The sequence below is a fragment of the Amphiprion ocellaris genome, chromosome 19, assembly GCF_022539595.1.
Source record: "Amphiprion ocellaris isolate individual 3 ecotype Okinawa chromosome 19, ASM2253959v1, whole genome shotgun sequence".
NCBI classification, from domain to species: domain Eukaryota; kingdom Metazoa; phylum Chordata; class Actinopteri; family Pomacentridae; genus Amphiprion; species Amphiprion ocellaris.
Window position 1 is genome coordinate 9,045,516 of NC_072784.1, and position 25,695 is coordinate 9,071,210.

The following is a 25,695-nucleotide window of genomic DNA, read 5'->3' on the forward strand; positions in this document are numbered from 1 at the left end:
GCCGAAGGTGACTCACCTGGCGGCGGATTCTGCTGCTGTGGTTTGTATCAGACTCTGTCTGATGACTCACTCTCAGGTAGACGGCCTCCGATTGGCTGATTGGTCCTGACATTCAGCCAATCTGCTGCTCTGCATTCCAGGTTATCTGAGCTCACCTGAGGCTGCCGGCTCACACAGACGCACCTGAGAATCCAGGATCGGCTCACCAGTAGAACCAGAACCATGACACCATCTCCGGTCCTCCTCGTAGTCCTGCAGCTCTGCAGCCTCCAGCTGATGGCGGTCGCCATGCCGAGGTGTTGGTTGCCAGGAAAGGTGGTCCAGGGCGCCCACAACCTGCTCAGAGACATGGTAAGACCCGAACCCTCGAATGCTGCGATGCTCCGCCCACCGCAACCTCCATGTTTTAACCTTCTGTTTGTCCTCCAGGGGCCGCGGTTTCCTGTCCAATGCCTGGTCTACAATGCCAACATCTCCTTTCCAGACTCCGCCCTCCCCTCTTCCCCAGCCAATCGCACTCAGGTAAACCTCTGACCAGAAACTCTCAGCCAATCACACTGCTGCATTCTCCATGTTCAGTTTGTTTGCAAAACCCTGACTTCTGATTGGTTCCCTTCAGTGTCGCCAGGTATCGTGGGTAGTGTACGAGTCACTGCGGGAGGCGGGACTATTGTTCGAGGAGTATGACTTACCTGTGGGAGAGGGCGGAGTCAACTGGGATGAGCAGAAGTTCGACAACTTCCTGAATCTGCAGGACCGGCTGGTGGAGCAAGATGGCCGCTGTGTGAGTACCAGAACCACTCATTCATTCACTAAAACATTCATTCATTCATTCATTCATTCATTCATTCATTCATTCATTCATTCATTCATTCATTCATTCATTAAATTCTTCATTCATTCACTAAATAATTTATTCATTCATTCACTAAATCATTCATTCATTCATTCACTCTGTGTCTCTGCAGCTGTCCCGTGTGAACTCTTCAGCTGATTTGTCTTCGTACTTCAGTAATGTGACAGCCGTCATCCAGCAGCCGGTAAACAAACAAACAAACAAACAAGCAAACAAGTAAACATGTCAACAGTAACAACGTAAGCTCAATGAACAAGATGTGAACACTGATGAAACATTGTAAACACATGCCGTCTAGTGATTGGACCTGTAGTGTGTCAGTCATAGTGTGGGCTAATACGAGCTAAGGGTCTTTCTGGTTGTGTCACAGGACAGCGCAGCCTGTGGTTGGATGGCTCTGAGAAGAGATCTGCTCTGGGTCCTGAAGTCCGCGCTGCAGAGACATCACAACTGCTTCGGGTGGAGCCATGCCCACTGACACCTGGCTACTCCCACTGATGACACCGACCAAGAGACACGCCCTTTGATGAATTAGACCACGCCCAGTGACCACGCAACCTACAGTTTTTATAAATCTATTTATTTATTTAAAACATTTTTCTATTTATTTGTTACATTCCATTTTTCTATTTATTTATAAATATTTATTACTATTTATTATTATTTTTGTTGAAATGTTTTTGTCAGAATAAAGCATCATGAAAAAACTCAATCTGAACTTTATTTTAACACCTACAATGACACCTAGAACTCTAAACATTCTATGAAGGGATCATTGAAACACTTGAATCTTTGTCACTAAAAACAATCCTATATTTTAGTTCTTTCATAGATTTATTTAAGGTCTTCTGGAAATATGACAAAATATGCTGGATCAATAATATACATACAGAAATGGTAATATTTGGTTACATTTGTCCATTTCCACTTCAGTTTGGTTCTTTTGGTTTCTGTCTACAAGCTTCTGGTTTATCTTTGACTCCTCTGGACAGAATTGGTGCAGTTCAACTAACTTTGTTGTCTTTCTGAATCAGACTTGCTTCTTCAAGTTCTTGATAGGTTTAAGTCAGGACTTTGTGGAGTCTAGTCTAGAACCTTCATTCTAGCCTGATTGAACCATTTCTTTACCACTTTTGTTTGTGTTTGGCCTCATTGTCTTGTTGAAACATCCAACTGTGTCCAAGATGAACCTTCTTCTGACGATTCTAGGTTTTCCTGAAGAATATGATGGTAATCCTCCTTCTTCATTATTCCATTTAATTTGTGTAAAGATCCAGTTACGCAGACCATGATACTGCCACCACCATGCTGGATTTGGTTTGGTTAAAGGCCTCACCTTCTCTCCTCCAAACATATTTCTGCTCAGTTTTTGTTCCATCTGACCACAGAACTTTCCTCCAGAAGACCTTTTCTTTGCCCATGAGATCAGCAGCAAACTTGAGTGGAGCTTTAAGGTTCTGATTCTAGAGGAAGAACTTCCTTCTTCATGGAGCCTCTCAGCTCATGTTGATATAAAACACTGTGGACATTGACAGCTGTGTTCCAGCAGCTAATCATTCATTCAGACCTGCTTTTTGCTGATTCCTGGTTGACTCTTGACCATCATCCCGACCAATCATCTCTCAGCAGCAGGGGATAGTTTGTGTTTTCTTACTGATTTGCTCTGACAGTGAATGCTGTTAAAATTAAAATAAAAAACTGCCGAACTTGTCCTTTTTCCTTTATCCGAATCTCCTAAACAGTCAGATGTCTTTTCTGTCATCTGATGCAGAATTAAACTTGTTGTGGGAAAGTCTGACTGTAGAAATCATCTGTCCAGACATTTGTGGCAGCACTTCAACATTTAACATCAGAGAATCTCTGGTTCAGAAACAACTCTCAGATTCTCCACATCATATTTCTTCTTCTACCTTCAAATGTTTCTCATCAAAGACATTCACTCTGTAAATATCTGCAGCTGAACTCTAACTGCTTGTAATTCAAGTTTTGAATATCTACAGTTTAATTCTCACTCCTCATAATTCCAGTTCCAGGTATCTTTAATTGAGTTTAACAGATTTCCACTCTCCTCTCTAGATTGTTAAATGAAGTTTGAACTGGTCTACCTCTTTGATATCTTTGAGACTTTTTAAAAACATCTATTTTGATTTCTTTTAAGTTTTAGCTAATCTTTTTGTAATGTTTCCGGGGCATTTTATGACTCTTTTTATTCTGTCAAGCCTTGGCAAAGTTATTGGTTTGTCTGTCTGTCAGTCTGTTAGCAAGATTACTCAAAAATGGACCAGCGGATTTGGATTAAATTTTCAGGGAAGGTCAGAAATGACACAAGGACCAATTGATTAGATCTGGGCAGTGATGGGGCTTATAGTCTGGATACACACATTTTTGAAAGATTTCATCCATCGGAAATGACACAACGACTGAGCAGCCTTGGTGGAGTACTGCGCTCCCTGAGTGCTTTTCTAGTTTGTAAATTTTCCACTTAGTTTTTTTGACCAGTCGTGATTATTTTTCAGATTTTTAAAAATATGCTACTTTAAAAAAATGTTCAGTTTCATGCAGCACTTTAAAAAATTATATTAATGCAACATTTATTTATATAACATTAACAGCATTGTTGGGACATTACTGGTTATTACTGATTACTGGTAATATTATGAGGCTTTTAGGACTTTGCTCTAATGTTGTTCGGGCATTTTATGAATATTTTCTGATATATAGATAGTTGTCTTGTTTTTATTCTTAAAAACATTGGAGGGAACAACCAGGAGCCAGAAGTGTGCTGATAACCAGTACTTCAGTAAATAACACTGATAGGTTTTAGGTTAATTTACTGTGTTCTGAAATTTGGATTTGTTACTAATATTTGTACAAAATTTTATTGATGTTTTTCTGCAAATTTAGATTTCTTTTGAAACCAGATATTTCAATCACATTTGACAATGATCCTTGAAAAAATAATTCTGTGAACGCCTTTTAAATGTTGGAAGTTAATTTGGGAAAACATTAATTCTTTTGTTGTTCACAAATTAATAACTGATAATAGTCAGAGTGAACCTGCTGCCTGATTTTACTGCAGCTGCTTACAATAAAACCATGAAAGTGTTTTCACTGATGCTGCAGTTTAGTGATCAGAGACTTAAGGATGTAATAATGTAAAACATCATTTTGTGACAGTTATGTGAGTTCTGCTGTGAAACATCTTCGTTAATAAAACACTGGCAAACTGATGTGGATCGATTAATTAATCTATTAATTATTAATAAAGCATTTGATCAGCACAGAAACTGTTTTAAATCCTGATTATTAAGGTCAAACCAGATCAGAGTTTTAGTTTCACTTTGCTCCCTATTCAGACTGTAAACATTGACTCAGCTGTGATTCATGCGATGCTTTGAGTTCTTAACTTGTAGTTTTAGTGTAACAGGCAGCAATTAATGCATAATTAATCCATCAGCAGCACTGAACTAAATCTGTCCGTCATCCACTCACACATTCATCCTTTCTGCTGTGAATCAGACTGCCGCAGGACTGAACATGTCAGAGAAAACAGAAAAAACTTTACTTCAGCTTCATCCTGAAAAATGCAACAGTTTAAATTCTCCAAACTCGGCGAGGACAGTTTGAATTTACTGGAAAGTAAACTCAACTGCAAACTGTGAAGTGAAACACTGAATAACTGAACATTTAGACAGGTTTGTCTTTTGATGTCAAACAACAACACAGATGATAACCACCAAAATTCAAAGATGAAATATTAAAAACATGGGAAATAATCATTTAAGTGTGTGATTGATCCTGAAACACAGGAACAGCATACAGTTGCAATTACTCTCCATCTCAGTGCAGGAATTTTCAGTTTAATTCATTACTTCCTGCACTACTTGTAGACCCCAAGAACCTATCATCACACCTAAACTTCTCCTGACTAGATCCTTGCTTGTGTTGCATCTACTCTCAGATGTACATCGCTTTGGATAAAAATGTCTGCTAAATGTAACTGTAGAATAGTAGAAGAAAGAGACAAAACACACAATGAACAAAGACAAACTGAATTTCACTGAGAGCATTTTAAAATATTCTCCATCATGAAACCTTTAGGCTACAATAATCCGATACGATGACAGTCTAAATCTGCGATTAAGGTGTGTTTGTTCAGACTCCTGCAGTTTAAGATGAGATAAACCCTTTATAGCGAGTGCAGATTTCTGCTTCAGTCTTTCTGACTGTCGACGCATTTAATAAAGTTTTCACAAACAAGCAGACAGTAAATATTTGTTTATTATCAGACAAACACACAGTCAGTTTCTCTGTTCACACACACTAAGACTAAAGGATAAAAAACAGAACAGCACCATTGAACCCAAACACCTTAAAGTGATGATGATCAGTGTCGCAGCCAATCAGAATCCAGTATGTGACATGAAGAACTCAGTCAGAAATGGAAAATGTTTGCTTTGCTCACATGACTTCGATGTACGTAAAAACTCAAAATGCGGTTTATTGACTGACAAGCATGAGCCACATTGTGAGGGAGATTTATTGCTCCAACAGGTGGCGCTGTAGCTCTATGTTAATATGTTTTTAGAGCTTCTTCTGAGAAACGTTCTGAAAAACACTGAACAGATCAACGTGTTGGAAAACAAACAGTTCTTTAATCTTAACAAGTAAATGAAACAAGATGGCGTCTCATTTTTTATTCCGCACATCTGGAACAAACCTGATCTTGTAGCCAGTGCAGTTAGCTGATTAGCCACACTTTAATGTACACTACCAGTCACAGTTACACTACCAGTCAAAAGTTTACACACCTTCTTCAGTGGCTTTTATTTATTTATTTTCTACATTGTAGAATTCATGTATCCATACCAAAGACATCAAAACTATAAAAGAATACATATGGAATTATATTGTAAATAGAAAAGTGTGAATCTTCAGTAATAATGTACAATGTAGAAAATAATACAAATAAATAAAAAGCATTGAATGAGAAGGTGAGTCCAAACTTTTGACTCGTAGTGTAGAAGTTATGCTAAAGTTAGCTAGAGAACTAATGATTGACAGGTGATGATCCAAAACATTTTGCTAAAGGCTAGCATTAGCTAACCAGCTAGCCACACTTCATTGCTAACAAGCTAATATTTGGCAGCAAGCAAGACTGTGCTGCTAACAAGTTAGCATTGTTCGTACAAAATGGCTTCTGTTGTAGGTTTTCTCTAAAAAATGGAATGGTATTTTAAAGTTGGTGTTCTGGACTGTGATTGGCTGCTTACTGAGTGGACACGATCCTTGGTGGACGGTCATCAGACTGTAACATCATGTTGTTTTTTAAAATTTCTGTTCTTTTAACATTAACGTGTATCGAGTCTTTGAACACATCACAACAACGTTAATTGAAAATAACCATCAAACGAAAACTACCCAGAATGCAACACTGTGTAAGCCCCGCCTCCACACCTGGTGATGTGCAAGGTTCTACTCATCAGTGGGCAGAGCCTCCACAGGTTCCTGTTGGTTTGGGTCGACGTATTCCTGGTTGAAGGTAACAGAGTCGGATCCCAGTTTGAATCTGTAGACGGCCAGCAGGGACTGGATGGCCTGCAGAAACACCGACACATGTCAGAAGGAACATTAAAAGTGTTAGCATGTGAGAGAAAACATGTGAAGAGAGTTAGCATGTCAGACAGAACAAATGAGGGCCGTCAGAAAGAACATGTAAACAGAGTTAACGTATCATTGAGAACACATGGAGTGTTAACATGTCAGAAAGAACACACGAAGAGTGCAACCACATTCAGAAGGACAAATGAAGATTGTTAGCATGTGAGAGAAAGCATGTGAAGAGAGTTAGCATGCCAGACAGAACACGTAAAGAGTTAGTATGTCAGACAGAAGACATGAGGGGCCTTACCATGTCAGAAAGAACATGTAAAGAGAGTTAACGTATCATTCAGAACACATGGAGTGTAACATGTCAGAAAGAACATGTAAAGAGAGTTAACATGTCACAAAGAACGCATGGAGTGTTAACATGTCAGAAAGAACACATGAAGAGTGCGTCCACATTCAGAAGGACACATGAAAACTGCTAGTATGTCAGAGGGAACACGTGAAGAGAGTTAGCATGTCAGACAGAACATGTAAAGCGAGTTAACATATCATTCAGAACACATAGAGTGTTAACGTGTCAGAAAGAACACATGAAGAATGCATCCACTTTCAGAAGGACACATGAAGGTTGCTAGCATGTCAGACAAACAGCGTAAACTTGTCAGAAAGAACACGTAAAGAGAGTTAGCATGTGAGAGAGAAGACATGAGGGGCGCTACCATGTCAGAAACAACACGTGAAGAGAGTTAACATGTCATTCAGAACACATGGAGTGTTAACCTGTTAGAAAGAACACATGAAGAGTGCATCCACATTCAGAACTACATATGAAGATTGTTAGCATGTCAGAGAGAACATGTGGAGAGAGTCAGCCTGTCAGAGAGAACATGTAAAGCGAGTTAACATATCATTCAGAACACGTGGAGTGTGAACATGCCAGAAAGAACACATGAAGAGTGCAGCAACATTCAGAAAGAACACGTGAAGAGAGTTACCATGTCAAACAGAACATGTGAAGAGTGTTAGCCTGTCACAAACACTTGAACAGTGTTTTTTTTTTTTTTTTTACCTTCTCAGTATTTTCAAAGCTGCCACCATGTTTGCTGTATGCAGTTACCGTGGTTACAGTTGTTTACTTGTTGACAATGACCATGTGATTCTGCTGTAAAATGAAAGACTGACTATGTGTGGCTCTGCTCACCTAGCATTAGCATTAGCTGAGGGGCTAGAATCCTTTCATGTGTGTGTTTATGGGGAAGCTGAACTGTAGGAAATCATGAAAACGGGGGTTAACATGTTTATGTAACATGACACATACATGTTGCATAGGCATGATGAGTGCAGGGACATCAGAGAGCCAGCAGAGGGCAGCTCTCCAGGAATTCTTTAAGCACCACACACCTCAACTGCTTACACATTTAATCTTCATGTTACATCATTACATTCACACGATGACATCATGTCAGATGTCATAGCATCACTGCAACAGGAACACACATCACATAGTTCATGAATCTGCAGAGGAAAACAGCATCATTCTGTTACCATGGTCATAGAAAAGCACTTTGGATGACAGGCAGTCTAGGCGGCCAATCAGAGTCCAAACTAAGCTGATGAAGAAACCGGAAGAACAAAAACACTGGTCTCTGATTGGCTGAAGGAGACAGGTGAAGTTAGGTATGTTTGTTTCAGGCGAGAGGAGGGATGAAGAGTTTGTTGTATTCTTCTTCAAAGGAGACTCTCTTCAGACGCTCCAACGACAGCAAAGTGAGGCCTCCCTGCATGCAACATATCACAACACATACATGATCACAACATATCACAATATACCACAACATACCACAATATACCACAATATATCAAAGTATATCACAACATATTATAATATATCACAATATGTCATAATATACCACAATATACCACAACATATCACAATTATCACAACACATACCTGATCACATATAACAATCTATAACAATATACCACAATATATCACAATAAATCAGAACATATCATAATACACCACAATGTACTACAATGTATCACAGTATACCACAACATATTACAAAATACCATATCTCACAATTTACTATAACGTATCACAATATTATACAATATACAACAATATACCACAATATATCACAATATATCACAACATATCATAATATACCACAATATATCATGACATATCACAACATGTCATACACACATCCAACATATCCAAACATATCGCACAACATAACACAACATATCCCAACATATCCCAACATCTCACAATATATCCCAACTTATCACACAACATATAACATTGCAACACATGAACACTATATCACACAACACATAACATATCACTCAACATATCACAACACATCACACAACACATCATACACATACACAATATAACACAACATTGATAACATACCACAATATAGCTTAACATGTAACACTACATTTCACACAGCACATCGCAAAAAATCACACACACACACACATACAACATACCCATGCACACCTCATTGTGTTATGTGTGACATGTCAAATTTAACATGTCAAATATAATATGTGACATGCATCATGATATATGTGACATGTTTTATTATGACCTGTAAGATATAAGACGCCCTTTGTGGTATTCTGTTAGTTAGACTCGCACCTCAATTAAAGCTCCCATGAGACATCCACACCTGAATCACCAACATGAGTGATTCATAGGGCAGCAGGTGAAGCAGAGCGTCAGGCTGCAGGTGAGCAGGTACGTACCCAGGTAAAGATGGAGAAGAAGGAGAAGACGATGGCGGCCCTGGCAGCATCCGCTCCTTCCTTCAGAGGGTTGTCTTCTTCTTTGGAAACCTGCCACTGATTGGCCAGAAAGCAGAAGCCCACGAACCAGACGAGAGACCACAGAGCTGCAGAGAACAGAGGGGACCCGTGTGGTGACCTGTGTGGTTATTAACACACAAGCAGGTAAATGACATCACAGCAGAGGGGGCGGAGTCTGACCTGACACCCCGATGTCGGCCATGACGGCTTTCTTGCGGTCCTTCACGCCACTGATCTGGGGGAAATAAACGTCCAGCGCCAAGAAAGCGGCGCTGCAGAGGAAGCACAGTGTTCCCATGGCGACACCGTAGTTGCAGGCATTCTGGTTGCGGTTGAAGATGCAATACTCCTCGACCTCCTCAGGTCGGTTAACGTAGCCCTCGTTAGCAATGCAGCCCAGGATCACGATGGAGAAAAGCTGGAGGAGACAGGTAGCTCAATGCTAATGGACGCAGCATCTAGCATTTGGTACTGAGAATGAATCACTGCTAGAACATTTAAAGTATGTCTTCTAGATTTTTCATTTGGTGGAGCAGTTTGTATAAACACATTAACATGGTGCTAGTTATTGTGACACTGCAACACTTGCCCCTCTATAAACAACATAAATATTCTGTTAAGTCACAAATAAAGTTATTAAATCTGTCAGTGGAGGAAACAAAACTAACGAAAATCTGTCAGAACAGAACCAATCTGACTTGAAAATCAGTAAAAACTCCATATTTCCGTCTTCTAAAGCCTCTAAACCAGTGTCAAACTCGTTTTAGTTCAGGGGCCACATTCAACCCAATATGATCTCAAGTGGGCTGCACCAGTAAAATCATAGCATAGTAGAGAAACAAAATGACCAAAAAATGAGACAAACGACACGAAACCAAACAAAAAAGTTAAAAAAATGGACAAAAAAGACAAAAAATCACACAAATGATGCAAACGAGGCAAAAATGACAAAAAGGAAACAAAACAACAAAAACATGAGAGAAAAACAAAAAACACAAAAAGAAGACAAAACATTACAAAAATAAGGCACAAAACAACATCAAGAAAGAAAATCACAAAAAATGAGAAAAATGACAGATAAAAACAAAAAAGAGACAAAAAATTTCATTAAAAACTTGGAAAGCAACAAAAAAGTGAACAACAACAAGACAAAAAATGACAGGAACGAGACAAAAATGACAAATAAAGAAAAAAAATGACAAAAAATAGTCAAACTACACAAGCAAGACAAAAAACACCAAACTTCAAGAATGACACAAAACAACAAAATAAAGCAAAACACAAAATGAAAAAAAAACAACAAAAAACACAAGCGAGACAAAAAGAAAACGCAAAACAACAAAACAAGAATCAAAACGACAAAAACCTGAGACAAACGACAAAAGTCAGACTAAAAAAGAATAAAAAAACAAGACAAAATATTACAAAAATGAGACAAAAGAACAATGAACAATCAGGTATTTTACTTTATGATCAAAACAACTTGTCATGGACGAGAAATTATTTTAAATTTACAATTTTCCATATTTAGACATTGCAGTGAATGTCTTCTCTGTAATTTTTACGCTTTACAAAGTCGTCCCGCGGGCCGGATTGGATCCTCTGGCAGGCCGCTTTTGGCCCGCGGGCCGCCTGTTTCACACCCCTGCTCTAAACCTTTGTCTCTCTACTCTGCACATGAGCTCTCTAAAGATGCTTCACCATGCTGAATGTATCTTCAAACAACTTCCTCTGTGCAGCGTCCAATCAGAGCAGCAGCAGTGTGGAACAGTGAGGTTTTGTTCCTGAGTCTTGTGTTGAACCTCAGGAATGTTAACTCCAGTCCCATGACTGAGTCACAAGACTGAACCATCTGTAACTGAACTGAACCAGAAACTGACCCAAATCCAGAGTAACCAGAACAACACCGAAACCAGAAAACTTAACTAACCTGGAAGCAGGACAAACAGATTAATTTCAACTTGATTTTATTCTGTGTGGATGCTGATGCCTACAGAACCAGAGTTCATGTAAAATATGTTCACTTTTCGATTTGATGTTCAGTTCTCGTTTAACTGCTTGTGATAAAATCTCATCTGTAAACAACATAATAATGTGCAAATCAAACATGCGTTCAGCACTAAAATACAAACATTTGATGTGACAGGTTGGTGGTTCTGTTCTAGGTTCGACCCAATGACAGGAATGTTTTACTGAACAAATAAACAGAAACTGATGTTGACTAATAATGCAGTTAGCACATTAGCACCTATTTTGCTATGTTAGCATGTCGACACTTATTTTGTTGTATTTACCTGATAGTAGTTGTTGGAATGCTAACTGTTATTTTGTTATGTCAGCATGGTGGTAGTTATTTTTGCTATGTTAGAATGTCAGCAGTTATTAATGTGTGTTAACGGGCTAAGCAGGAGTTATGTGTTTTCAGTTGTTATGTTATGTTAGCATATTAGCAGTTATTAGTCTATGTTAACATATTAGTGGTTGCTAGATAGTGTTAGTATGTGAGTAATTATTAGTTTATGTTAGCATGTTAGCAATTATTAGTCTATGTTACCATATTAGCAGTTGTTAGGTAGTTAGTATGTTAGTAGTTATTAGTTTATGTTACCATGTTAGCAATTAATAGTTTATGTTAGCATATTAGCAGTTATTTTGCTATTTTGGCATGTTAGCAGTTACTAGTTTAGGTTAATATGTTAGCAGTTATTAGCTTATTTTAGCATAATAGCAGTTATTTTACTATGTTTGCGTGTTAGCAGTTACTAGTTTAGGTTAGTATGTTAGCAATTATTATATTAGTTTATTTTAACATATTAGCAGGTATTAAGTGGTGTTAGCATGTTAGCAGTCAGTCATAAGGGTTAATGTCACTGACTCACCTGAGAGGTCAACCCTGTGTGACCTCTCAGGTGATTCCAGGATCATCTCACCTGGTGTGTTTAGTTTGAATGCTGAAATATGTCACCAGTAAACTGTGACATCATCGCTACATCATCAGACTCACCCAGCAGAGGATCCTGACCACCGTCTGCGGCTGCCTGATGAAGGTCAGAGGGTCGAAAGCTCCGCCTGCCTTCCCCGCCCCGTACGCCTGGAAACCATCCATCCAGACCGCGTCCTGTCCCCAGACCAATTCGGACCGGTTCAGTCCACTTTAACCTTCCTCCACTACCAGAACCACCAACACCACCAGTGGTACCGCCCAGCTCTGTCCAGGTAGACCCTATCAGACAAACGGGGCCCAGTTCACTGCATCTGGCCCAATTTAGTGCAGGTAGGTCCAGTTAGTCCAGTTTGGTCCAGTTGGTCCAGTTTGATCCAGTTAGTCCAGTTTGGTCTAGTTTGTCCAGTTTGGTCCAGTTAGTCCAGTTAGTGTGTGTGTCTGTGTGTGTGTGTGCTCTCTTCTTCTTGTCTGCTGCTATAAACTGCTCTAATCTGCTTTAATCCTTTTGACACTACTGCAAGGTTTCACTCCCTGAGCTCCGTCTCGCAGGCTTTGGACCGCCCCCAGCCATCTCCACCAATCACATGCTGACATTCACCTTGGCAGAAGTTAGTCAGCCATTCAAAGCGAAGGAGGCGGGGTTTCACAGGCTGAGGGAAGGCCCTGCCTGAGAGGCGACACTCTGGGTTAAAACATCACCAGTTTCTCAGCTGACTAAAACCAATCACTTATATCAGTTGTGTTTGTTTGTTTGTTTGTTTGTCTCTGAGTTCTTAGTTGTGTCTGTCAGGCTGTGTTTGTTTGTTTGTTTGTGTGATAATCGGATTACTGTGAGTTCCGTCTGTCGGTTTCACATCCTCTGTTTTCTGTTTATTTACCCTTGTTTTTTATTTTTATTTGTTTCAGTTTGATTTGTTTGTTACTCCTTTTTACCTTTAGTTTTATTTACTCTCTTTTACTTTTACTTTTGCACTTAAGTTTTCTTTGGTTACTTTAGATTTGTTCCATTTTGTTTGTTTACTTTTTGTTTCTGTTGTTTTGTTTGTATCTCTTCTTTACCTTTACTTCTTTAAACTTTTTGTTTGTTTACTTTTTGATTTCTTTGCCTGCTTTTGTTTAATTAATATGCTTTGTTTGTTTTGTTTGCCTACTCTAGCTTTTTTTGTCCTGCTTACTTAGTTTTTTGGTTAAGCTTTGTTTGTTTGTTTTTCTGTTTATGTTTGTCCTCCCTGGTAAAGGAGAGGGGTTTTTTTGGTTCTTTGCTGCTTTTAAAGGGAATCTGAAGGAAACTTTGGATTGTTGTCTTCGTTGTTTATAATTTGTAAAGTCTTTACAATGTGAAGTTATGAGATGACGTGAACTGGTGCTAAATAAATAAAACTGAATTAAATTTTTTTTTGCTGTTCATCATCATCACCATCAGTAGTGAAGGGGCGAGTTCGCCTGAAGAAACCCACCTAAACACACACGCACGCACACACACACACACGCACGCACACACACACACACACACACACACACACACACACACACACACACACACACACACACACACACACACACACACACACACACACACACAGAAATCTTCCAATAAATTGTCACCTGTGTGTTTTTACCTGTGTGTTGTCACCTGTGTGTGTTTTTGACTGTGTTGTCACCTGTGTGTTGTCACCCGTGTGTGTTTTTGACTGTGTTGTCACCTGTGTGTTGTCACCCGTGTGTGTTTTTGACTGTGTGTTTTTACCTGTGTGTTGTCACCTGTGTGTGTTTTTGACTGTGTGTTTTTACCTGTGTGTTGTCACCCGTGTGTGTTTTTATCTGTGTGTGTTGTCTAGGGTTGCCACCCGTTCCTTAAAATACGGAATCGTCCTTTATTTGACAATTAATTGTTGCGTCCTGTATTGAATCAATACGGGACGCAGATTGTTCCGTATTTTCATAAACGCCCCGTACACGTCTGTCAGACACCCATCAAAACTGCATAAGGAACAAATAAAACACAGGAAATACTAAGGGCAGCCAATTTAAACTTCGTAGGACCCACGCAGCGAGGACCCGATGCGAGGTTCAGCAGATCACGCTGCAGCCGCGTGTTTAAAAATGTTTACACCCGAAACTCCACCACGTCCACTGAAGCAAAGACGTTTGCAAATGTACAGACGTGAGTGGGAAGAGAGAAACCCCTGGCAGCGGGTTAAAGACAAACTGTGTTCTGTGTTGCTCATGGAATGGCTGAAGTAAAGCAGCATCAGGAGACCAACATGTAAGAAACACGGGAACAGAGAGAATCCAACCAGTAGGTCACAGTTTATCATCATCTAATCATCTCCTGAAGCTGATATGGTGAGAGACATCAGTATATGGTTGTTAATTTACCAGAGGATGCTTAGAATCATGCTGATGTGGTCATAGACTCTACAGTATTTTAGTGACTCAATAAATGCTTAAGTTGTTTAGTATTTTAATGCCTTTTAGTTTTTAATAAACATTTATATAATAGCCAATATGTAATCAATAAATGGCCTTTGCCTATCTAAAGAAAAACTCAGAACTCTGATATGCTAACAACACTAAAATCAATAAATACATGCATACACATAAATAAGTTAATACATTAACTGTGTTAAGATAAGATTTAGATGGGAAAAAATGTCTGTAGAGAATTTCTTTGTCCAGTTCTCTGCATTCAGTTGTTTATGTTTTTGCAGAATCCAGTATTGCTCACTGGTTGCTCATTACATTTTATTAGTTTGATTTCACTGTTTAAAATGATGCCACCTCTTTTCAGACAGAACCTGTGATAATAAAACAATACAAAATTCTTAGTTCCGTGTTAATAAAGCACTTAAAGCTTTAAGTATGGCTAAATGCTTTTTTCAAAATTAAATATATCACTCCTTGGGTGGTAGTGGCCCCAAGTTCAGTAAAGTTGGAAAGATATTCACAGATTCAGACTTCCAGCATCAATAACTCATTAGATATAGGTTGTCAAAACATAAACGGTGCCTCTTTCCCATCGTTGTAAGGCAGACAATGTGCTACAAGCCCAGTTTTATCAAAAGTAGCTGTCTTTCAAGCTGCAGAAATAACATTGATTTCTATGTGCAGCCGGCTGTGTGACGAATGCACAGGAACTGTCTGCAAAACTGCTGCAACAGCAAAGAGAGACACAAATAATCAATAACTTCAATCTTGTACTCTGTAGGTACACAATGTGCTACAAGCCCAGTTTTATCAAGTAGCACATTGTGTACCTTATAATGATGGAAAAGAGGCATCATTTATGTTTTCACAACATATATCTAATGAGTTATTGATGCTGGAAGTCTGAATCTGTGAATATCTTTCCAACTTTACTGAACTGTGGCCCCAAGGAGCCGTGGTGGGTGTCCTTTATTTTCATTTCTGAAAGGTGGCAACCCTGGTGTTGTCATATGTGTGTGTCACCTCTGTGTGTTTTAACCTGTGTGTGTTTTTTAACCTGTGTGTGTTTTTAACCTGTGTGTGTTTTTAACCTGTGTGTGCGTTTACCTGTGTGTGCCATGACATCATACACAAACCTGAGGCACCTCATGTTACTGCTGCTGCAGTTCTACACACATCCACGTATAAATGACTGATTAGTGATATCGAGCTAATACTGATCAGGTGACACGTGTGTAACTGCAGTAAATCAAGTTTTACCACATGGACAGTTTGTCTACGTGAGTTTGTCTCCTCCTGGTGGACTAACGGAGAAACTGCAGCCACACTGGAGGAGTCACTGAGCAGCAGCAGACTGACAGAGACACACTGGACTGGTTTCTATATTCTATACTGGTCCCACTGGATCTCATTGGTTTCCAAATTTGTTCTACTGGATCTCACTGGCTTCTAGACTTGTGCTACTGGATCTGACTGGTTCCTGTACTGATCCTGATGGATCTCGCTGGTTTCTATACTGGTCCTGATGGATCTCATGGTTTCTATACTGGTCCTGATGGATCTCATGGTTTCTATACTGGTCCTGATGGATCTCACTGGTTTCTATACTGGTCCTGATGGATCTCGCTGGTTTCTATACTGGTCCTGATGGATCTCGCTGGTTTCTATACTGGTCCTGATGGATCTCATGGTTTCTATACTGGTACCACTGGTTCTCAGTGCCATATTTGATACAGTTAATTCCAGCATCTTGTTACAGAGACTGGAACATGTCATTGAGACTAAAAGAACTAAACTGGTTTAAATCATATTTATTAAACAGATTCCAGTTTGTTCAAGTTAATGATGTTCCACAGGGTTCTGTGTTGGCCTCCAGTTCTACTGTGAAGAACCTTGGAGTTATTTTTGATCAGGATATGTCATTCAACATACATATAAAGCACGTTTGAAGGACAGCTTTCTTTCATCTATATAATATTGTAAAAATCAGGAACATCCTGTCTCAGAGTGACGCTGAGAAACTATTCCATGCATTTAGAACTTTTAGGCTGGACTATTGTAATTGTTTATTATCAGGATGTCCCAATAGTTCTCTTAAAAACCTCCAGCTAATACAAAATGCTGCAGCCAGAGTTCTGACAGGAACCAGTAACAGAGATCATATTTCTCCCTGAATGACTGTGAGGCTGAAGCAGCATCAGTTATAAAGTGTGTGTGTGTGTGTGTGTGTGCGTGTGTGTGTGTGCGTGTGCGTGCGTGTGTCATTGTGTGTGTGCTAACAGAACCACTGAGCTGCTGTTTCCTGTGAACAGGAAGTAAAGCTGATGTCTGTTGTTTGTGGTGAGTTCAGGGACTCAGTCTTATACTGTTTACTGTTACTAAAGTTCTACCACACAGAACACTGTGCATTTTTACCCAACGTTAATGTTTAAAGCATTGCTCATATAATACAGGAATGACTGTACGAATTATACAACTTACAAAACTCATGTAACAGTCCACATAAAGCTAACAATGACATGTGAGTGTAAAAAGAGAGAAAAATATGATGTTGTGTTGTACAAACCAATAAAACCATCTAGTTGAATTAAATAATAATGTGCTGACTGAGCTCCAGTTTCAGCATCTTAAACCTTTTAACTGTTTATTCTGGCAACAGCTTATCAGAGCTGCGACTCTTTAAGAACTTTCTGGATCAATCAATCAGCTGTTTGGCTTCTAAAATGTCAGAAAATGTTAAAACTGTGGATCAGAGTTTCCTCAAATGCCTTGTTTAGTCCAAAGATCTTGAGTTTACTGTCATAGAGGAAAGAAATATTTAGACTGAAGAAGGTGAAATCACAGAACTTAGACAGTTCATATAAAGAATTACTCAGACTGATTCATGGATTATCAGAGTAGTTGGATATTAATTTATTAGTTGACAATCAGTTAATTAAATGTCTGCAGCTACTGTTGTTATTAATATTGATGATTACATGTTGTTGTTGACAGGACGGACTGTTCTCTACCTGCTGAGGCCACAACTATACCATCATTTCAGAAAACATTTTCAAGGTCCAGTAAATAAAAATGTGTCCTCTGCTGGATCTATTCAGTCATTCTGATCTGATGAAACTATCCTGTCTGTTGTCACCACATTTCATGGTTGTTTTATTTTCGCAGGAAGCCTGAACATTGTTTCATAGATTTTTATTTTAACGGAGAAAATACAAAAATTCTCAGGTTTTAAACGGGTTGTAGTGTTGAGCCCCAAGTAAGTAAACAGTGAAGAGAATCTGAGATGGATGAATTAAATATTTACAGAAACATGAGCAGGAGAGAAACTACTGACAAAGCGTCTAAATGTGGAGAACGAACATGAAAATGATCTTGTGACAGATGTTCTCTTTCAACACTAATCTGATCAGTTTTAGATCTCCATCACTGAAGCGAAACTGCAGATACACAAACACACAAAGCAACTCTACACACAGACACACAAACTGTGCAATCTGCTGTTTGACACAAACTGAGAGTTTTGTGTGTGAAGTTCAGTCGGTTCAGAAGGTCTGAGCTGCTTAAAAGATGATGAAATTAAAAACAGAAGCCCGCATTTAGAATTTCTGTGAATGTAAACTCAATAAATGATCAGAAAAAGCTCCGTATAGACGTTTATGATGATAGGGTACAATGAGTCTTTACAAAAATATAGCAGGCCAGAGCCCTCACCGAGACGTTCCAGTCAGAACCAAAGGAACATCAACAGAACAAACAAACAACACAACTATTTTAAACCAGTTTGATGAACTGAGCTTCATTTTGCTCACAAAAACAGACATATTTGTGCTTCAGTTGTTCAGAAATAACAGAAAAATGCAGAGAAACTATAATAATAATAATTCAAAAATATAATAAGGCCTTACAGTTGTGTCACAGAGACATGTGAGTGTGAATGTGTGTGTCTGTTGTGTGTGTTATTGCAGGTGTGACAGCGCCACCTGCTGCTGCTTCTCACTGAGCACGTGCAGCCGTTTCAGCTCCGCCCACCAGTCTCCGGGGCGATGCCATCGCGGCCGCAGCAGCAGGTCGTTCAGCAGAGCGGCGAGACACGCCCCCAAGCCAGGCCCCGCCCAGAACACCTGGTGAGAAGCAGCCAATCAGAGCTCAGTGTGTTGCCGTGGGTTACAGTTTGTGCGTGTTGTGTGTCAGTGTGTGTTCTGACCCAGTGGTCGGTGAAGTCCAGTGCGATCACGGCCGGACCGAAGGATCGAGCTGGATTCATCCCACAACCTGTCGAGCTCACCTGAGACACAAAGTCTGAGTCACATGATGCAGGTTTGAACACACAGATCTGTTCATCAGAAGTTAAATAGCTGCTGTGTGATTAAAAGTTTTGAAGTTCAAAAATGTGGAAAAAATATATTTTCACAGTGAAACTTCTGATGTCCACATTTTCAACATTTTTGGGAAATTTTTGAAAATTTTTGGGTGGAAAAAAAGAAATGTTAAAAAAGTGTTTCTTAAGAACATTCACAAAAAAATCAACCAAAATCCAGCGAATTTCGCTTCGATTTTTTTTGGTGAATGTTCTTACAGAAAATATTAGAAGTTTTACTGATGTGTATGTAATCACTTTAGATATATTTAGGATTTGGAAGATTTTTATTTATTTTTTGAAAATATTTACAAGAATTTTCTTGCCAAATTTGGAGGATTTTTTTTAAATAAAACTTTTAAGGGACAATTTTAAGGAATTACTGGAATTTTCTTCCTGAAGGTTTTGCAAATTTTCAGAAATTTGGGGAATTTTTTGCAGAAGTTTTGGATTTTTTTTTCACAAAAGGAAACAATATTTTTTGTTGCCCGTAAATTAAAACAACAGGTTGTTGAATGTAGAGCTGTTAATCATGTAAAGATATTTATTTTACTGATCGATGCCGCTGATTATTTCTACTTAATATGATCAATGTCATAATCAGCTGCAGAACCAGCAGGGAAAATAGACAAAAACATAAAAACAGATTCATGTGATTTCTAAGCTGCTAATGTGACTTCGTAGTTCAGCGTTCTGCTTTCTGAGTTACATTCGTCGTGTTAAACACGGAACAACACAACAACTACAACAAAAGCAACAACAACAGCTACTAGTACTACAACTACAGCAGCTATAACAAGTATAAAAACAGCTACTACAACTACAAACACAAGAATAACAACAAAAAACAACAGCAAATACACCTACAATTACAATGACAACAATTACAACAACTAAAAATGGCAACTGTAGCTGCAACAGTAGCACCAGCAGCAGTACTTTTATTAGTAGTAGTAGTAGTACTAGCAGTAGTTGGACAGGTACAAACATTAGGGTTTTAAAGCACAGGTGGTGGGCGGGACTTACAGCCACCAGGTGACCCAGACTGACAGCCAGACCGACCAACAGAGGAGGCACCACAGCTGGCAGGGGGACGTCGGTGGTCGCCATGACAACCAGGACTAGCTGGAGGGTCACCAGCATTTCCACAACGACCGCCTGGTGGAGCCAGACACCGGCAGACACCTGAACACAAACACGTGAGTCATGGAAAATCCTGCTCTCTGATTGGCTGCCAGGGCTCCAAGGCGGAGCTAAACTCACCTGGTTGAGAGCAGGTGTCACGTCTCCAGTCAGAACCAGCATCAGCGCCGCAGAGGCGACGCCCCCCAGCAGCTGACCAATCACATACAGGACTGCTCTCCACAGGTGGAGCCTAAGGGTCAGGGCCATCGCTATGGTAACTGCTGGGTTCAGGTGAACGCCCCCGCCCACACAGACTGCTGCCATGGCAACTGACAGACCGAAGACCAGCACCACCTGCAGGGGGCACTCAGGTAAGACGGGTACTAGTCCAGACTGAGCTGCAAACGGGGCGCTCTGATTGGTCGGTTGATCCAGCCCAGCAGCCGGCAGCATCAGGACACCTGATAGGCTGGCCGACAGGAAGAGGGCGGTGCCTAAGAACTCCAGCAGGAGGTGATGTAAGCAGGATGGGGTGATGATGTCAGTCAGGATGAGATGCAGGCAGCGAGAGATGAGCATCATGGGAGCCGGAGTCCAAAACCTGCAGCAGACGCGGGTGTGACAGGTGAGTTCAGGTGTTCATGTTCAAAACCAGTGTCAAATAATTAAACTCAACTGGACCGTGTCTGATGATTTTGTTAATATTTTTAAACACTTGAACACACCTGAATACACCAAATACAGTCAACTACAAACAGCACTTTGACCAGCAGGACTTACCTGGTCTGGGTCACAGGTGAGCTGATCAGGATTGATGATGAAGAGACATCCAGGTGTGTCTACCTGCCTGCCTCTGCCAGTGTGAGTCGTGTCTCTTATAAAGCTCAGGTGTGTCCAGGTGGGTGGTCTCAGCACACAGGCTCTCTCTGTGCAGGTGAAGTCCACGTGAAACTGGATCTTTGAATGTTTCAGGAGTGAAGTAGGAAAAGAGGTTGGAGAAGTGATGAAGCTCTGAGAGGAGAAGAAGCTGAACCATTCTCATTAAACACACTGAGTTTAGTTCAGTTTTCTTCAGTTCAGACTGCCAGTGTCACATCTGTTGGTTCTTAAAAAGAACCCTTCATATGTTCTTAGCCCACCTGAAGATTGAGCATGAAATGTTCCCTACAACTTCTAATAATGTTTTAGAGAAAATATTTTAATCTGTTTGTATTTTTGATGGTATTTCTCATTTTCAAGGTGTTTGGTTATTGCTAGGGTTCTCAAGCTAACATTCTAAAAATGTTTTCCAAATGTTATCAGAGTTGTAGTCCAGTACTGGGATCTATTGTTTTAGAAACACCTTATAGAATGCTCTTCTATAAAATGTGTTACATGATTATTTGTGGTACATTTCTGTCACCTTTTGTTCTTTTTAATCATATTTTTGTTGTTTTATTTCTTTCTGTGGTTCTTTCATTTAATTCTGATACTTTTGTGTTAATTTTTTTTTTTTGTTTTGTGTCACATTTTGGTGTTTCACATCTGTCTGTGTTTGGTTTGTTTGCAGGTGCGTTGTTGTGACAGTATGTCTTTGTGTAGTTTTCCAGAGGCACAGCGTGAATGTTTCATGAAACAGACGCGTGCAGAGTTCCATCCATCCATCCATCCATCCATCCATCCATCCATCCATCCATCCATCCATCCAACGTCTATACACCACTTAATCCTCAATAGGGTCGAGTCTATCCCAGCAGACTTAGAGTGAAGGCAGGGGACACACTGGACCAATGTTCCCTGTAATTTTTCCTGAGTTTGAGCAAACACACAAACTCCCTGAGCGTCCCTTGGACCACTGTGAGCAACATCAGACGTGTGCACTGTGGTCACACCAGCATCACATCCATTCAAGTTACATGGTTCATTAAAAGAATCAAATTACAGCATTTACATTTCTGTTAAAACACTTTGTCAACAGGAGCCAGTTGAAGGCTGCAGTGATTTTAGTGACACTACAATGTATAAGAGTGAAGTTATTGAATATTTGTCTCTCTTTACTGTTGCAGTGGTTTTGCAAATTGCAGACGGACCCTGTTCACTCCATAGACACTAATGTTATTCCTGTAGCTTGAAAGACAGCTACTTTTGATAAAACTGGGCTTGTAGCACATTGTCTGCCTTGCAACAATGGGAAAGAGGCACCGTTTATGTTTTGACAACCTATATCTAATGAGTTATTGATGCTGGAAGTCCGAATCTGTGAATATCTTTCCAACTTTACTGAACTTGGGGCCACTACCACCTAAGGAGTGATATATTTAATTTTGAAAAAAGCATTTAGCCATACTTAAAGCTTTAAGTGCTTTATTAACACGGAACTAAAAATTTTGTATTGTTTTATTATCACAGGTTCTGTCTGAAAAGAGGTGGCATCATTTTAAACAGTGAAATCAAACTAACAAAATGTAATGACCAACCAGTGAGCAATACTGGGTTCTGAAACAACATAAACAACTTTTTAAAATCTAAATCTTATCTTAACACAGTTAATGTATTAACTTATTTTTGTGTGTATGCATGTATTTATTGATTTATTTAGTACTGTTAACATAGAGTTCTGAGTGAATTTTTCTTAAGATAGACAAAGGCCATTTATTGATTACATATAGGCTATTAAATGTTTATTAAAAACTAAAAAGCATTTTAAAAAAACAACTTAGGCATTTATTGAGTCACTAAAATACTGTAGAGTACAGACCACATCAGCATGATTATAAGCATCCTCTGGTAAATGAACAACCAGATACTGATGTCTCTCACCATATGGACTTCAGGAGATGACTGGGGGATGATAAACTGTGACCTACTGGTTGGGTTCTCTCTGTTCTCATGTTTCTTACATGTTTGTCCCCTGACAGCCGGGTCCTAATGTTTTTTGAGCAAAACACCATACTATGACGTTTTTACAATGATGGTTCTACTATGGAACCAGTTTGACATGTTCAGGTGTTCTTTGTGTGAAAACTCAGAGATTTCAGGTATCAGAAGGTGGTTTTCAACTTTGTTAACTTTCTGCCTCAACTTTAAACTAAATTTCCTTCTCTAAGCCAGCCCTCTGGACTTCCAGGAAGCTGTGTTCCTATTGGCTGTCCAGGTGGCTGCTTGGTGTTATCAGGAACACCTGAGCAGCTCAGTGTCTTCCTGCTTTATTTAGCTGCAGACAAACATTTCCTCTGCTTCTCTTCACCACTGAACTGGGTTTGGCTCCGTTCCTTTAGATTGTTCTTTAGGCGTTGGCTTGCAGCTTCCAGCAGTAAAATCGTCTTTAATGTGTTTCTTGGTGTGTTTTAGGGCTTTGTACTGGATAGTTGTCTTGGTAAATGTGGTTCTTTAGCCACAGTTAGCATATGGTGCTAATGTGTGCAGTGATTAGTAGATTTGCTGCAGCTGAGTTGTGTCTTTATCTTGGCTGTAGTGAGTCTTCAGAGGTTTTTGGTCAGACACATTCTGTGTTCTTGTTTGAGAACCAACATTGATTGTCCAGAAGGTAAGAGTTCCTGTCCTGATTCTCTGTTCTCAGAGGTTCTCTGGTAGGCTGCAGGAGACTTTAGCGTTTGGGTTGTGCTAGTTTGGTTTTTGTATGGTTTCATTTGGACAACTATCTTGAGGCCCCTCCATGTGGTTTAGTGAGGTTTTCTGGAACAGTTCTACAAAGCAACCTGCAGCAGAAGAGACTTTGAGAGTTTTTAGGAAGTTCTGGAGACCAGACTTTAGAGCAGCAGAAACATTTTTCAGCAGTTTGAGCAGGAGAAGGTGAGCTTCAGAGTAGAAATGAGACAGAAACCTTCTTGACCCGTGTGGTGAGGTCCTGTACCAAGAGTTTGAGCAGGTTGTGAAGAGTCTGTAGTTCTTTGGTCTGAAAGCACAAGAAGAGTCGACTCATTAAAGGAGAAAACAGGAGATATTGTTGGTTCTTCTGTCACTCTGCAGTTTCCTTAGACTGAATATCAAGTTTATATTTTAAATGATTTCCCTTGTGAGCCCAAGAAGACTTCAATAAACTCCCTCCATCCCCTGGACACAACATATTTTATTACCATGTTAAATCTTTTTTTTGTTTGTTTTTGAGTTTTAATCATAGTTTTAGCTTAGTTTTTTCTCTTTGCTTGTTTAGTTTTGTAATCTGTGTGAAAGGTGCTAAACAAATAAAGTTGAATTGATAAACTGAATAATTGACTCACTCATGATTGTGACAAAAGAAGTATTTTCATTTTGATTTTAGGGTTTGTTTCATTTTTAAGGTTGGGGTTAAAATCTTGACAGAAAAAAAGATTAAATAAACTACAGTAAAAAAGTAATTAAAGCAAAAAAACATTTAATATAATAAAACTTTTAAAAAGAAAATTAAACATTAAATACAATTAAATTATATTAGACAAAATATTTAATTAGATAATTAAACAGAAGATACAACGCATGTAATTATGAAATTAAACAAACATTTTTAAACAAAAATATTAAACATTAAAGATGAAATATTTTCGATAATTAAACATTTAAAAAATACAATTAAACAAGAATATTACACATTTAGAAAAATATAAAACATTTAATTAGATGATTAAACCTTTAAAAGTCAAAACATTTAATTAAAAAATTAAATGTTTAATTAGAAAATTAAATCTTAAAGACAATAAAACTTCAGGAATTAAACAGAAAATACAATGAAGCATTAAAAAAGAAAATTAAACATTAAGAGGTGGTTAAACATTTAAAAAGATAAACCTTAACAAAGATCTAATCAAAAAATTAAACATTGGGAAAGAAAAGGAAATTTTTCAAACAAGCCGATAAAACATTTCAAAAAACAATTAAACATTAAAAAGACAAAACATTTGGAAATCAAATCAGACATTAGAACAGAATAAAAGGTGAGAAAAGAGCAAAACTAAACGCTTAAGAAGAATCAAATGAAAGACAAAACATTTGAAAAGACACCAGTTAGACTTTAGAAGATCAAATTAAACAGAAGAGACAATAAAACGATCAAAAAGAGCAAAAACAGATAAAGTTCTTAAAGCGTTTTCTAGTCTGAAATGAAAACATCAAGTTGTTTCTTCAAACATTTCCTCTTTCTATGTTCTTGGTTTGATTGTGGACAGATTTACTAAGAACTCATTTCAGAAAACTGCTTTCCAGATAAAGTCTACTAGTAGTTGAAGGCATTTATCAAACTGTTACCTTCTGATCTCCACAAACTTTACTGTTCAGTGAAGAGAATCAAAGTTTGTTCAGGATTTCTAAAAAACCCACAGGTGAAAGTCTGAGAAGAACTCAGATGGATGGTCTAAATGTGAAATCAAGACTCATGGTCACAAGTTTTAAGGCTTCTGTTAACCACAAAGTTCAAACTAACAGAGAAATACTGAGAAACTTTTAAGATTTCAGTCCTCAGACTGTCTAAAGGTTCAAACTAACAGAGAAGTACTGAGAAACTTTTAAAACTTCAGTCCTCAGACTGTCTGAAGGTTCAAACTAACAGAGAAGTACTGAGAAACTTTTAAAACTTCAGCCCTC

At 38.9% G+C, this 25,695-nt stretch overlaps 3 protein-coding genes and 1 long non-coding RNA gene across 7 annotated transcripts; 2 read left to right on the forward strand and 2 right to left on the reverse strand.

The window, feature by feature from the left end:
• Nucleotides 1-204: 204 nt before the first annotated feature.
• ifnphi3 (interferon phi 3) lies at nucleotides 205-1,334 on the forward strand. The gene is made up of 5 exons (XM_035957165.2): nucleotides 205-351; nucleotides 430-522; nucleotides 620-784; nucleotides 969-1,040; nucleotides 1,227-1,334. The coding sequence occupies exons 1-5, from the start codon at nucleotides 223-225 to the stop codon at nucleotides 1,332-1,334; spliced, it is 567 nt and encodes a 188-aa protein (XP_035813058.2). The 5' UTR covers nucleotides 205-222.
• Nucleotides 1,335-5,119: 3,785 nt separating this feature from the next.
• Nucleotides 5,120-12,728, reverse strand: syngr1a (synaptogyrin 1a). 3 transcript variants are annotated; one of them, XR_004848948.2, is made up of 5 exons: nucleotides 12,291-12,726; nucleotides 9,467-9,704; nucleotides 9,227-9,372; nucleotides 8,012-8,244; nucleotides 5,120-6,454 (listed from the first exon to the last, which is right to left on the reverse strand). XR_004848948.2 is itself a non-coding variant. In XM_023290059.3 (4 exons), exons 1-4 carry the CDS (start codon nucleotides 12,390-12,392, stop codon nucleotides 6,332-6,334), a joined length of 609 nt encoding a protein of 202 aa, XP_023145827.1. In that variant the 5' UTR covers nucleotides 12,393-12,728; the 3' UTR covers nucleotides 5,120-6,331. The 3 variants fall into 3 exon arrangements, 2 of the variants coding, with proteins under 2 accessions (XP_023145827.1, XP_023145828.1); XM_023290059.3 differs by lacking the exon at nucleotides 8,012-8,244 and having other exon boundaries at nucleotides 12,291-12,728; XM_023290060.3 differs by lacking the exon at nucleotides 5,120-6,454 and having other exon boundaries at nucleotides 7,871-8,244.
• Nucleotides 12,729-14,308: 1,580 nt separating this feature from the next.
• LOC129347523 (uncharacterized) lies at nucleotides 14,309-22,949 on the forward strand. The gene is made up of 2 exons (XR_008599659.1): nucleotides 14,309-14,576; nucleotides 18,623-22,949. It is a non-coding gene; the product is annotated as an uncharacterized LOC129347523 (long non-coding RNA).
• LOC111581754 (aquaporin-1) lies at nucleotides 17,335-20,721 on the reverse strand. 2 transcript variants are annotated; one of them, XM_023290058.3, is made up of 4 exons: nucleotides 20,278-20,721; nucleotides 20,041-20,199; nucleotides 18,862-18,942; nucleotides 17,335-18,778 (listed from the first exon to the last, which is right to left on the reverse strand). In XM_023290058.3, the coding sequence occupies exons 1-4, from the start codon at nucleotides 20,719-20,721 to the stop codon at nucleotides 18,614-18,616; spliced, it is 849 nt and encodes a 282-aa protein (XP_023145826.1). In that variant the 3' UTR covers nucleotides 17,335-18,613. The 2 variants fall into 2 exon arrangements, with proteins under 2 accessions (XP_023145826.1, XP_035813057.1); XM_035957164.2 differs by having other exon boundaries at nucleotides 20,041-20,721.
• Nucleotides 22,950-25,695: the final 2,746 nt, after the last annotated feature.

Excerpts from the sequence above, each read along its gene's own strand:
- ifnphi3 (XM_035957165.2), top strand. The coding sequence starts at position 223 with ATGACACCATCTCCGGTCCTCCTCGTAGTCCTGCAGCTCTGCAGCCTC. Across the intron at positions 785-968 it reads TGGAGCAAGATGGCCGCTGT|CTGTCCCGTGTGAACTCTTC; the intron begins GTGAGTACCAGA and ends GTGTCTCTGCAG. Across the intron at positions 1,041-1,226 it reads CAGCCGTCATCCAGCAGCCG|GACAGCGCAGCCTGTGGTTG; the intron begins GTAAACAAACAA and ends GTTGTGTCACAG.
- syngr1a (XM_023290059.3), bottom strand. The coding sequence starts at position 12,392 with ATGGATGGTTTCCAGGCGTACGGGGCGGGGAAGGCAGGCGGAGCTTTC. Across the intron at positions 9,373-9,466 it reads GGCCGACATCGGGGTGTCAG|CTCTGTGGTCTCTCGTCTGG; the intron begins GTCAGACTCCGC and ends TGTTCTCTGCAG. Across the intron at positions 6,455-9,226 it reads TCTTCTCCATCTTTACCTGG|GCCATCCAGTCCCTGCTGGC; the intron begins GTACGTACCTGC and ends GTGTTTCTGCAG.
- LOC111581754 (XM_035957164.2), bottom strand. The coding sequence starts at position 20,721 with ATGATGCTCATCTCTCGCTGCCTGCATCTCATCCTGACTGACATCATC. Across the intron at positions 18,943-20,040 it reads GTCTGGGTCACCTGGTGGCT|GTGAGCTCGACAGGTTGTGG; the intron begins GTAAGTCCCGCC and ends TTTGTGTCTCAG. Across the intron at positions 18,779-18,861 it reads TGGACTTCACCGACCACTGG|GTGTTCTGGGCGGGGCCTGG; the intron begins GTCAGAACACAC and ends GCTTCTCACCAG.